Genomic DNA, 10558 nt, shown 5'->3' with positions numbered 1-10558 from the left:
CTGATTAGTTAGTTATATTTTCCGTGTTTCTGTCAGCACAGCACAGGGCGAGCCAAATCCACCAGTTTATTTGTGGTTTGTTTCGTCAACAAACTAGTGTGACCGAAACTGGTCATTTCAACCGCTTAGTAAATATTTTTCGGGCCTTCAATTTCTCACCTGGAAGTGTCCTGACTGACCTGAGACTGCCAGAATGAATGACAAGGATTACTCGCCGCTGAGTGCTGCCTGCGTGAGAGCTCTGCAGGACAAACTCTACGAAAAAAGAAAAGCGGCCGCTGTGGAAATTGAAAAGTATGATATTAAAAATTGAAACACGCTGTTTCACTCTGCTTTTACCGTAGGATGGTCCGTGACTTCAACGTTAGCAATAATTCCATGCAAATAAAGAAATTGCTGAAAATACTGGGACAAGATTTTGCTCTCTCTCAAAATCCACACTTCAGAAAGGGAGGACACATAGGCCTCGCTGCAGTTGCTATCAGATTGGGACCGGTATGAATTTTTCTTTGTCTTAAACTTGCTGTTACATAATTATTATGTCTTTATTGGTCTCACGTAAAGAGTTTCTGGTGTCACTGGTGTAGAAAGAAGATAAAAATTTTAAAAATTCATCAATTATCTTTGAAAGCTCATACTCTCCTGTTTATGCTGGCGTGAACATTTTAATTCTTTTAGCTAAATTTCTGCAGTTTTCTTTGTTTTAAGAATCTAATTGTGTGATAAAGACTTCACGCAAGCAGAGGCTAAAACTGACACTTGGAGTAGGGGTTTCTTATAAAATTTGTTCTTTTGTGTTTGAAGGACTGTGCCCAATACGTGCCAGAACTGATTGAACCCTTACTGGCGTCATTTACTGTGAACGACTCGAGGGTTCGTTATTATGCTTGTGAGGCTCTGCACAATGTCGCCAAGGTGCTGTTTAAATTTTCTTATATGTGAGTGATTAAGGGTTGTTTAAAGGTTGCTCGTCATGAAATCCTGCCAAGTTTCCCTCAAATATTCAACGCACTTTGTGGTCTTGTTGCGGACCCTGACTTGAACGTGAGAAATGCGGCTGAGTTGCTCGACAGAATTTTAAAGGTTTGCTGAAATTAATTGTAGACTTGAATTCATCGTTTCTTTCGCAGGACATTGTCACAGAAAGCCAAACATTCGACTTAACCATCCTGATTCCTCTGCTGGGCGAACGGATCTACACAAAGAGCAATTTTTCTAGAGAATACATTTTGTCGTGGGTGTCGCTGCTGCATCAACTGCCCAAATTAGACCTCATAATTTACCTTCCGGAACTGCTGGATGGTCTGTTTAAAATCCTGGAAGACCCTGCTCCAGAGATTCAACAGAGGTAAAAAATTAGAAATGTTGAAAAAATCTATTACATGATTCAAACACTCAAACAGATGTGACAACGTTTTAGCCCAGTTTCTAAGAACCATTAAAAAGAATCCATCTCAAGTCGACTTCCAGAAAATGATAAATGTGCTCATTGTTCACGCTCAATCAGTCTACCAGTCTTTACAAGTGAGTAAACTAATTAATTAATCTTGTTGTTAAGTTGTAAAACATGTTTTAACTCTCAGCTCACTGCGATAACATGGGTGAAAGAGTTTGTTCAGCTTTCGGGGCCAGGAATGCTGCCTTACACGTCCAGTATTTTGACGGCTGTCCTCCCCTGCCACTCGTACGAGAACGAAGAGCGGAAAAGTACATTATTTCTCACATCCGCTAGTTGTCAGTTACTAACCTGCAGTGTTCACGATAATTTTACCAAGGCTCTTCAAGTCGTTATAAGAGAAAATTTGCTTCTCTTTCCCTAGATATTAGAGAGACGGCGAAGGCAGTCAGTTTCAGTCTTCTGCGGCTAGTTTCCCAGCAGGCTGAAAACCCAACCGACGATTTAAGCTGTCAACTCGACACGGACAGCGTCATCGAGGTTCTGGTGCGCAGTGTGGGACAGGGATCGGCCACCCCCAGCAAGGTCGCGTCCTTGACATGGCTGCTCCATTTGAATAGGAAAATGCCCGATCAGGTAAGAACTTGTTAGTTTTTATTAAAAATGAGTTTTTAATGAGTAACTTCTGAGATTGGATGTTTATTTTTTATAATTATTATTATCTTTGATAATAACGGGGTCTGGATTCACGCGACGCGCAGATATGGCGTCTGGTAGAGTATGGCGGGAAATTTACAAGCGTAAAAAGGTCTAAAAAATTTATCTATCATGAAAATATCTTTAGCAAAATGAATGATTTTGTTGTTATTTCTTAAGTAGCAGCTGATTACCCCGGTAATTGGCGAATTGATCATTAGATGGCACATAAGGATAATGGAAATGTCACAAAATACGCGGGAATTAAATTATTATGCCGACGCGCCTCTTTTTTTACGCTTCTGATTCGCCACTGGACTCTTTCCTAATTGGCCTCGGTTATTTCGACGCCATATTGACTTCTGACTGGCGGGAACCAACACGGATCACAACGTGGCCCCCGGTGTTTGATAATATTCATGTTTCATTTCAAAAAATAACTGTGGTGCAACTGGCTCTTACTCAATTTTCCAATAATGTAGACGTAACCACTGAAAGGCTCAAAATGTTAAGTTGATGCTTGAGTTTTTTTTTATCTGAACAAAAACTTGCTGTACGATGACAGTCGTTTGAGTTGGCGTGAGATAAGGCTGTTATTATATAATGGACTGCACAAATGATAGCAGAAATCAGGAGGCGTCAATGGTACTTGTAAGAATTAGAAATTGCGTAGTGAATTAATTACTTTTCTCTCATAACGTTAACATTGTTCCATTTATTAATTCGTCCTGGTCGCGGTAACATTGCGCATCGCTCAACAAAGCACCAAAATTTTCATTGTTGAATTGATTGTTGCCCTTTTCTTGCAACAAGGAATTTCGCGTTTGGTTGTTGAAAGTTGCGCAATTGTTACGCTACCTGCCTTTAATCTAATTTTTCTCTAAAAAGTCAAAAACTGTTTTAAAACTTTTTTAATTTGTTTTTTGTTCATCAGAAGACTCTCTTCATTTATTCCAGGGCTGGGAATCTCCTGGGGAGTTTCCCAAACTTAGTTTATAGTGTTTTTTGCGGGTTTTACCTGTTTTGTGTGGTTTATTGCACTTAATTAATACAGTATATAAAACACTCGCAATAGATCGTATCGTTTTACTATTAAAACTTGAGTTAAACGGTATCTGAAAATCCGGGGTTCACAGCGTTTAGTATGTTTGTAAATTGTTTTTTCTTAAATATTATCAAAAAAATTAATCAAATTTTGCCTTTTAAAAGTTGACAAAAGAGTTAAAAAGGCAAACTTCAAAAGCAAAATTTGTTTACAAAAACCCAGGAGAAACTAGCCGCAAAAGATCGAATTATTCCTATCATAATATTATATGATTTAATCAATATAATCTTTCTTTTGCTTCAGGTAAGCAAAAAACTGCAAGAGTCGTCAAACGCGTTGGTCGGCGCTCTGTCGGACCCATCAGACGAGGTTGTGTGTCACACCCTGGCAGTGCTCTCGTCACTGTCAGACAATGCTAGTCCTGGAGGGCCTGAATTCTTCCCTCAGTTCTTGGGTGCCCTTCTCCAGCACTTCCACTCCGAGAGAAATGTTCTGGAGGAAAGGGGCCCCTTCATTTTACAGTAAATTAACCCTCCCTTTGCATCCAAGCTTGTCAGACAATTTAATTTCACATTGCAGACAACTGTGTGTTCTCCTCAACGCAGAGTCAATTTACCGCAGTTTGTCACAAATCCTGAAAGGCGAGGAAGATCTGCAGTTCGCACGCAAGATGGTTGACTGCCTGCACGAAATCCTGCTCACCTCCAGCGATCTGGCGCATCTGCGGAAGGACCTGCAGCTGCTCAAGACTGCCGAGAGCGCCTCTCTTTTCGTCTGCCTCTACAAGACTTGGTGCCACAATCCCGTGGCCACGGTATCGCTCTGCCTCCTGACCCAGTGCTACGCGCACGCAAGCACACTAATCAAGTCATTGTATCCTTTCTAAAAGATAATAATTTCAATTATTTATTATATACAGAATCTGAGAATTTCCTTAATAAAAGATTGCAGTGGGGATTTGGAGGTGACAGTAGAATTTCTGGTCGAGCTGGACAAGCTCATTCAATTGATTGAATCTCCGATATTTTCAAGTAAATTTGTATGTTAATTAGATTTACATTTTGTTGCAACATTTTGCTCCAGATATGCGTCTTCAACTACTTGAGAGCCCCCAACCACTGGTGCAGTCCCTTTATGGTATTTTGATGTTGATGCCACAAACAGATGCGTTTCACACTCTGCGGCGGAGACTCAATTGCATTCCAAAGATTGGAGAATCCAAGTCAGTACTAGTTTATTTTAACATGTCACATAAATTATGTGTTGCTTTTTTTCTCCAGAACTTCTCCGTGGAAGGAAACCCGCAGTGAAGTCAATAAAATCAACTTTGCAGAGCTTCTTTCGCATTTCCAAGATGTGCAACAGCGCCATTCTGCTCAGAGACAGAAAGGGAAGAAAAGCAATATCTTGTCAGCTGGACAGAGTGTGGATATTGAGTGATTGGTTGTTATTTATTTTGAGTTCATATTTTTGTAAAGTCTATTATTTTAAATTTTAAATCATTCCTAATAAATGAAATTAAAATTGGATAATAAGAACTGATTTTGTCTTCTGTCTGAGGAATCCATAATTTTTGCTAAGGAATCTCTATTTTAACATCATTTACCCCAATTTCAAGAAAAGGTTCCATGCCAAATTTTTGCTAATCGGATTGGAGTAGCCATAGCATTAATTAACATAGAATGAACAAACCATAGTCAAGATCATGCGTTGATTGGTAAATAAATCCCTTAAATTCTTAGTTTTAGGTTTAAGTTAGAAAACTGAAAAATGTTATATCTTTACCAGTTTTAAAAAGATGGAATATTAAAGGTCTAATTGATTATTAATTCATATTTCATTTTTGGTAGTGGTCCTTCGTTATAAGAGATATATGCGTTTTTTGTTTTGATATTTGTGTGTATGTAAATGTAACAACCATTGATTAGGATTTCCTTAATACGAGCGCAACTATAAAAAAACACCTGAAAATTTTTTGACCTAGTGTTAGTGTGCATTTACAAATTCAAGTCATTAAATACTTCGCTCCCATTTCCCAAACTAAATTGCCGCCGATCATAAATTGAGATAAACCGATTACCGCGTGCGGTGTTTCAACACGTTGTTTTGCATTATTTTCATGATGATGGTTTTTCACAGTTGGTATACCGGTATTTTAGCTGATCAGCTGTTTCTCGGTAGTTGTAGAACAAAAACCAAAACAATCAAGAACTCCACGGATTTTCTGCCAAAGAAATAAGAAACTCTGCAATCTGTTGTGCGTGCACTGCCAAGATTTTTAGATTAGTTCCCAGCCAGCTTCATCTTTTAGAGAAATCTTCAACAGACACGATCGAGACCAAACCTTTTTGAGATCGAACTCAAACAGTGAGTGCCTAACATCGAATAATCAAGTGACCAAAAATATTTTAATTTACATATGCATTTTCAGATTTTCAGTTCGCAAAAATGATCAGGAGAAAGCCAACCCGTATCGAACTTCGGCTGGAGGACATCAAAGAGTGGGACGAGAAGAGGCGGGAAGAGCAGGAGTCGAGGACTAGCAAGACACCGGTGACAACGCCCGCTGCTCCCAAGAAGGACAGCATCCAGGAGAGACACGAAAGGATTGGTTTCTTCCCACAGCCACGCATTGCCTAGATTTTTCAAAAATTTCTTGGGCAAAGCGCCGAAAATATTATCTGTTGGTGAACAGTGCAAAAGATGAATAAGGTGACGTGTGATGTTTGCAAACTCTTCAAGTCTAGTTTTGGTGCCGGTTGATGTGAGGAATGTGTTGGAGATAAGTTTTTTTCAGAACGAATAAAATACGCATTACCACTGTTTAATCGATAAAATTTATTGACATATCATAATACACAAATTTGTATAAGCTTTTTGCTCACTATTTTTCTAAACAGTTCGTGAATCGAATTACAACTTTTGCTATAGTTTTTCAAAAACGAAATGACTCCTAACAAGTTGCCACAAATAAAACCAAAGAATTCGTTTCAAAGAGTGATATAAATACAATATTTAAGTTTGGCTTGTGAGATTTTAGTCGATAGCTTTAATATATTTATGCGCGCGCGTCTGTGTGTAAATATATTATAATAATTAATTATACAGAGGACTGACAGAGTATATTATTATAAATATAGTAATAATGGAATTAATCAGATCTGACAGAATATTCTCAACCTGAGGAGAAAAACAAGAGGAAATGCTGCAAAAATCGTGTCTTCGAATCGTTTCAACACATTTCATTAAGTAGAAATATGGCACAAGTTGGTTTGTTACAAGAAATAACGCGAGTTGATGAGTGGCAGAGGTGAAACACTTGATTTTCCTTTCCGATACAACGCAAAAACTAGAAAACGCAGAAAGAAACGCCGCATATAACTTTGTTCGCCGTTTTCAACAAAACTTTGGCTCGAAAACGCCGTTTTGTGCACAAAATAAGTCCACTTTCTTTATATCCCGTTTGTATAGCTGCTATATACTTTTTTTACGAATATACTTTTTATTTATATAAATTTAATTTTGCAACATCAACAATCGACTGATAACATAACAAGGCGTTCGTTTAGACACTCTCTCTTTCTCGCACTGACTCAGACGTTCTTGCCGCTGAGGCTTGGACTGTGGCTGCCCACCATCATCACCTTGGACACAAAGTTGACGATGGCCGTGGCGGGCTGCTCGGGCTCCAGCTCGGCGAACAGGTGGCACTGGTTGTCCGCCGTCAAGCTGCCTTGCTTCCGCGCCACAAAGCCAAAGCACCGACTGAAACACATTAAAAAATATATAAAAATGAAGTTGTTTAACTATATACTAGGAGGTCGTTTTGGTCTAGTTAAATAAAATAAAATTTCTAACAAGAAAATAATTTAAAAATTAAATTTTAATTTTCCAAAGATGAACAGTTGAAATTTTTATATAAAATAATAGGATGGCCAAGCTTCAAATTTAAAAATTTCCCCAAACAATTTTATAGGTTACCTCCTGTCTATGAAAATGATTAAAAATAAAATAAATGCAATATTTTAATTTTTAGAGAGATTATATTGTCATGAATGTATGGCGTGTTGCCGCTCGATCGAGATGCACCTATTTTCATGAATTAAATCTTATCCACCAAAAGCAACTTTAAGAACCTACTTTGAACTGATGGGCATTCCAGTGTCTTCACTCTTCTGGCTCCATCGGTGGTCGTCAGGGTCCTGTCCGCAGAAGGAAATGGCGTTGACAGGGTAGTGTCTTCGGAAGAACAATGTGCGTCTGTTGTCGGTCAGGGTGATGCCTTGACTGGACACCTTGAAGTGCACGATGGTGGCTTTGGGCAGCGGACGTGAGCTGAAGAGCTGCGCCACGGCCCTGCGGATGGCCTGGGGCCCTGTCAGGGACTCGGTGTCCACGGTGATCAGGTAGAGAACGTTGCATGCTGCGCAAAGAAAATCAGTCAGCTGACGCAGGAAGAATTAGCGAGAATTGGTTACCTGCGCCCTGGGCAAGCAGCTGTTGGGTCATGCTCAGGGTGCCCCTGGCCTCATTCTGGGCGATGTCCTTCTCAGGGAGCAGAAGGCGGCAGGGCAGGGCGATGGCCGTGATCGAGTGCTGATACACCAGGGCCGAGAGAGAGCCTGGAAAAAGCCATCAGGGTCACCTGTAAAGGTTATTTTCTCAAAAAGGTAGAAACTCACTGAACACGGGTTCGTTGGCGCAGCCCTTCAGTTTGACTCCGCGGGAGGTGGGCTCGATCAAGAAGTGCCTGACCAGTTCGTTGTCTCTGCCACCACCAGGCGTCGAGGGTGGCGCCGTCGCCACCTTCAGGGCCAGACCGAACGCGCCAGGGAATGAGTTGGAGTCGCGCACTACGAAGGTGCCCGGCGCCTGCTCCTTCAGAAGGCCGATTGCTGCGGAAAAACAAATGTGAATGTTATATCTAAGTGCCAAAGGGACCTTTAACAGGTTCCTAAATATTGAAATTGAGTAAAAGCGTGCTAAATTTTAAAGGAATTGGAAATTGATCCATTTTGATAAAAATAATCGCTGTTTTGCTATTTTTTCCTTACACGTTTTTATAATTGGTTTGGGCTTTGCAGAAATAAAACCTATATATTTGTTAAGCTTATTAAATTTCCAAATAATATAACTATGTGAATTGAATTGAATATGCAATTCGTCAAGAAAAATTATAAATCTTGGTGAAAATTAATTTTCAACTCTAAATGATGATCATGAAACGTTATTTAGGAGTCACATGAGCTGACTTACCATCCTCCCTGGAGATGTTGGGCTTGTACCAGAACTTGGACGTGTCCCTGACGAACTTGACGTGCACAGGGCTCACCTCCTGCGTGACGGTTTCGCCGCCAGACGACTGGATGGACGAGCGCCGCGATGTGTTCATCCCTTCAGGAGACATGGACCGCTCACGGCTGCAAACGGACATTTAAAATAAACGATAATGGCCTTTACGATGACGACCAAGACTTGCACCGCCCATAAAAAGCACAAAAGGAAAGAGACAGAGACAGTTTTAAATTTAAATTTGCCATATTTGAGTGATAAACCGTTAAACCGCTTAACTTTTTTCCAAAAATATAATAAGCAAAATAAAAACAGCAATTTAGCAATTTTTGGCTCTGTCCTCTAAGAGAGATTTTGGAGAAGGAACATGAACGTACGAGTTTCGAAATTAAAAAAGGACCAGATAAGCCAGGTTAGTAGGGGAGGAAGAGTGGCTCACTGGCTTACCTAGAGAGGGAGGTATTGGATGGCCACTTTCGCATCCGAAGCCGTCTGGCAAAATAAAAACAAGGCGAAAATAAAATGATTCGAAAAAAGCAGCACCCACAGAGAGCAACAAAGGAAAAATGCCAATTTTGGGTCAGCATAGACCCGACAAAATTGAAAGAACTAGATGAAAATAGTACAGATAGCAAGACAACAGGACTATTTTTACTGAGAAATATAGATCATGCAAATCATAGAAAAATACAGACAAAGAGTAAGAATAAATTTTGTTCCCCCAAAAAATCGATCTGCCGAAATAAGAAAATAGTAAAAATACATGATCAAGAAATTTAAAAGTCTTTACCGTTGGGCGGTGGGGCTCTTCGGAGGCAGGCCGGCGGCCTCAGCAGCATTGTTGGAGTAGGGGGTGCGAGGGTGCACGGGGAAGGCGGGCGTCTGCGGCCGACTGCTCGCGTCCAACTCATCCTGCAACAAATTCGCACAATGAAACGCGCCGAACCGTGAAGAGAGGGCGGAAATTTGCGAGCTTCCGACGTCGTTATGAAGTGGCTTTGCTCACCCCGTTGTGCAGCGTGGGCGACCTCGCGTAGCCGTTGACCTTAGTGCGCACGACTGAGTACAGCTGCGGCGGCGAGTAACTCTATTCAAGCACAAAAACCATGCCAAAATGAAGAGAAAGCAAGCAGACAAATGCAAACAATAAATCGTAATGAGCAAATAGGCCGTGATCGGATCGGTTGCACAAATTTTGAATAGGTTTGATAACTTTCAAGTAAGAGGAGAAAATATTATATGTTTGATGCCGAGGTGGACAATTATTGCAGTAAAATTGTAATGTAACTAGAAAAATTAAAAGTAAGGAAAAAACTAAATGCAATTCGGTTCATTCTCAAGCAATTTTTTCACATTCTCAATTATTTACATTTTAATGAATGAAACGTGGCTTTTATTTTAAATAAATAAATTTAAAAAAAAGATTTTTATTTTCCATGTGGCAAATTGAAGAGTTTCTGTCCAGAATGAGCGCAAGCGAGATGATTTTTCTATTTAACTTTTCACTAACACCCGTCAATTAAATTTTGTTATTTTTTATTTGGCTGTAATCAAAATTACAAAACAACAATATCTAGGAATTTGCTTGTGTAAATGTTTAAGAAGTTAAGGTCCTCAGATTAAACTAAATTTTAAATATTTTAAAACACCTTGTGTTCAATTATTGGCAAGGATGGTTTTGAGGGTTTAAAAAGGCGAGAAAAAACAAAATGATTCAATCCAAAACCAGGCTCTAAATCAGAAGAGACAGTTTGATGGGACATGGAGGATGAAAGTCACAGGTGAATGAATGTAAATTATTAAGTTACTCACGGGTTGGGAATCCAGCCTGCGGTTGTTGATTTGCTGCTGCTCGTGGGCGCGTTTGACGGCGACGAAGGGCCGCTCGCGGTCGAACGACGTGTCCGACTTTTGCCTGCTCAGCGGCTTCACGCCCGACATGATGGTGGCCAGCTCCTGGTGGTGGCTCTGGCTGCCTTGGTAGCGCAGCGTCCGCTCGCGGCTCGAGCTGCGGTTCGGCAAGATCGGCGACGACGGTGCCGAAATGCCGCGATTGAAGCTGCGGGTGAGAAAACGTGATTAATTAAACACTCTGGTGGAGCTCGATATCGACTCGTGAGATTCAAAAC

At 40.4% G+C, this 10558-nt stretch overlaps 2 protein-coding genes across 13 annotated transcripts in view; one reads left to right on the top strand and one right to left on the bottom strand.

The window, feature by feature from the left end:
• The first annotated feature begins 6 nt into the window (after positions 1-6).
• On the top strand, positions 7-4669 carry LOC135938947 (protein VAC14 homolog). 2 transcript variants are annotated; one of them, XM_065483015.1, is made up of 13 exons: positions 7-294; positions 345-495; positions 805-915; positions 964-1083; positions 1131-1348; positions 1404-1524; positions 1584-1707; positions 1776-2032; positions 3441-3658; positions 3717-4010; positions 4089-4168; positions 4221-4359; positions 4418-4669. In XM_065483015.1, exons 1-13 carry the CDS (start codon positions 194-196, stop codon positions 4575-4577), a joined length of 2094 nt encoding a protein of 697 aa, XP_065339087.1. In that variant the 5' UTR covers positions 7-193; the 3' UTR covers positions 4578-4669. The 2 variants fall into 2 exon arrangements, with proteins under 2 accessions (XP_065339087.1, XP_065339088.1); XM_065483016.1 differs by having other exon boundaries at positions 8-294; positions 1821-2032.
• Positions 4670-5951: 1282 nt separating this feature from the next.
• The window catches only part of by (blistery), a 57089-nt gene continuing 52482 nt past the window's right edge, over positions 5952-10558 (bottom strand). For 8 of the 11 annotated variants that reach the window (XM_065486786.1, XM_065486777.1, XM_065486781.1 and 5 more), the window contains 9 exons: positions 10242-10488; positions 9436-9516; positions 9220-9341; positions 8877-8921; positions 8394-8557; positions 7820-8032; positions 7616-7759; positions 7278-7560; positions 5952-6902 (listed from right to left, as the gene is read on the bottom strand). In XM_065486786.1, coding sequence (XP_065342858.1) covers positions 6731-6902; positions 7278-7560; positions 7616-7759; positions 7820-8032; positions 8394-8557; positions 8877-8921; positions 9220-9341; positions 9436-9516; positions 10242-10488 — 1471 coding nt within the window. In that variant the 3' untranslated portion in view covers positions 5952-6730. The remainder of the gene's footprint in view (positions 6903-7277; positions 7561-7615; positions 7760-7819; positions 8033-8393; positions 8558-8876; positions 8922-9219; positions 9342-9435; positions 9517-10241; positions 10489-10558) is intronic. The other 3 variants (XM_065486783.1, XM_065486780.1, XM_065486785.1) reach the window with 3 other exon arrangements.

This window comes from Cloeon dipterum, chromosome 3 (genome assembly GCF_949628265.1).
Source record: "Cloeon dipterum chromosome 3, ieCloDipt1.1, whole genome shotgun sequence".
NCBI lineage: Eukaryota > Metazoa > Arthropoda > Insecta > Ephemeroptera > Baetidae > Cloeon > Cloeon dipterum.
Note: the sequence above shows the minus strand (reverse complement) of the source record. Positions and strands in the feature narration are given on the sequence as shown.

What these genes read in the sequence shown, in the direction of transcription:
- LOC135938947 (XM_065483015.1), top strand. Translation starts at nt 194, where the DNA reads ATGAATGACAAGGATTACTCGCCGCTGAGTGCTGCCTGCGTGAGAGCT. An exon ending in TGCTCGACAGAATTTTAAAG is followed by an intron (nt 1,084 to 1,130) that starts GTTTGCTGAAAT and finishes TTTCTTTCGCAG; the next exon opens with GACATTGTCACAGAAAGCCA. An exon ending in GCTCCAGAGATTCAACAGAG is followed by an intron (nt 1,349 to 1,403) that starts GTAAAAAATTAG and finishes ACACTCAAACAG; the next exon opens with ATGTGACAACGTTTTAGCCC.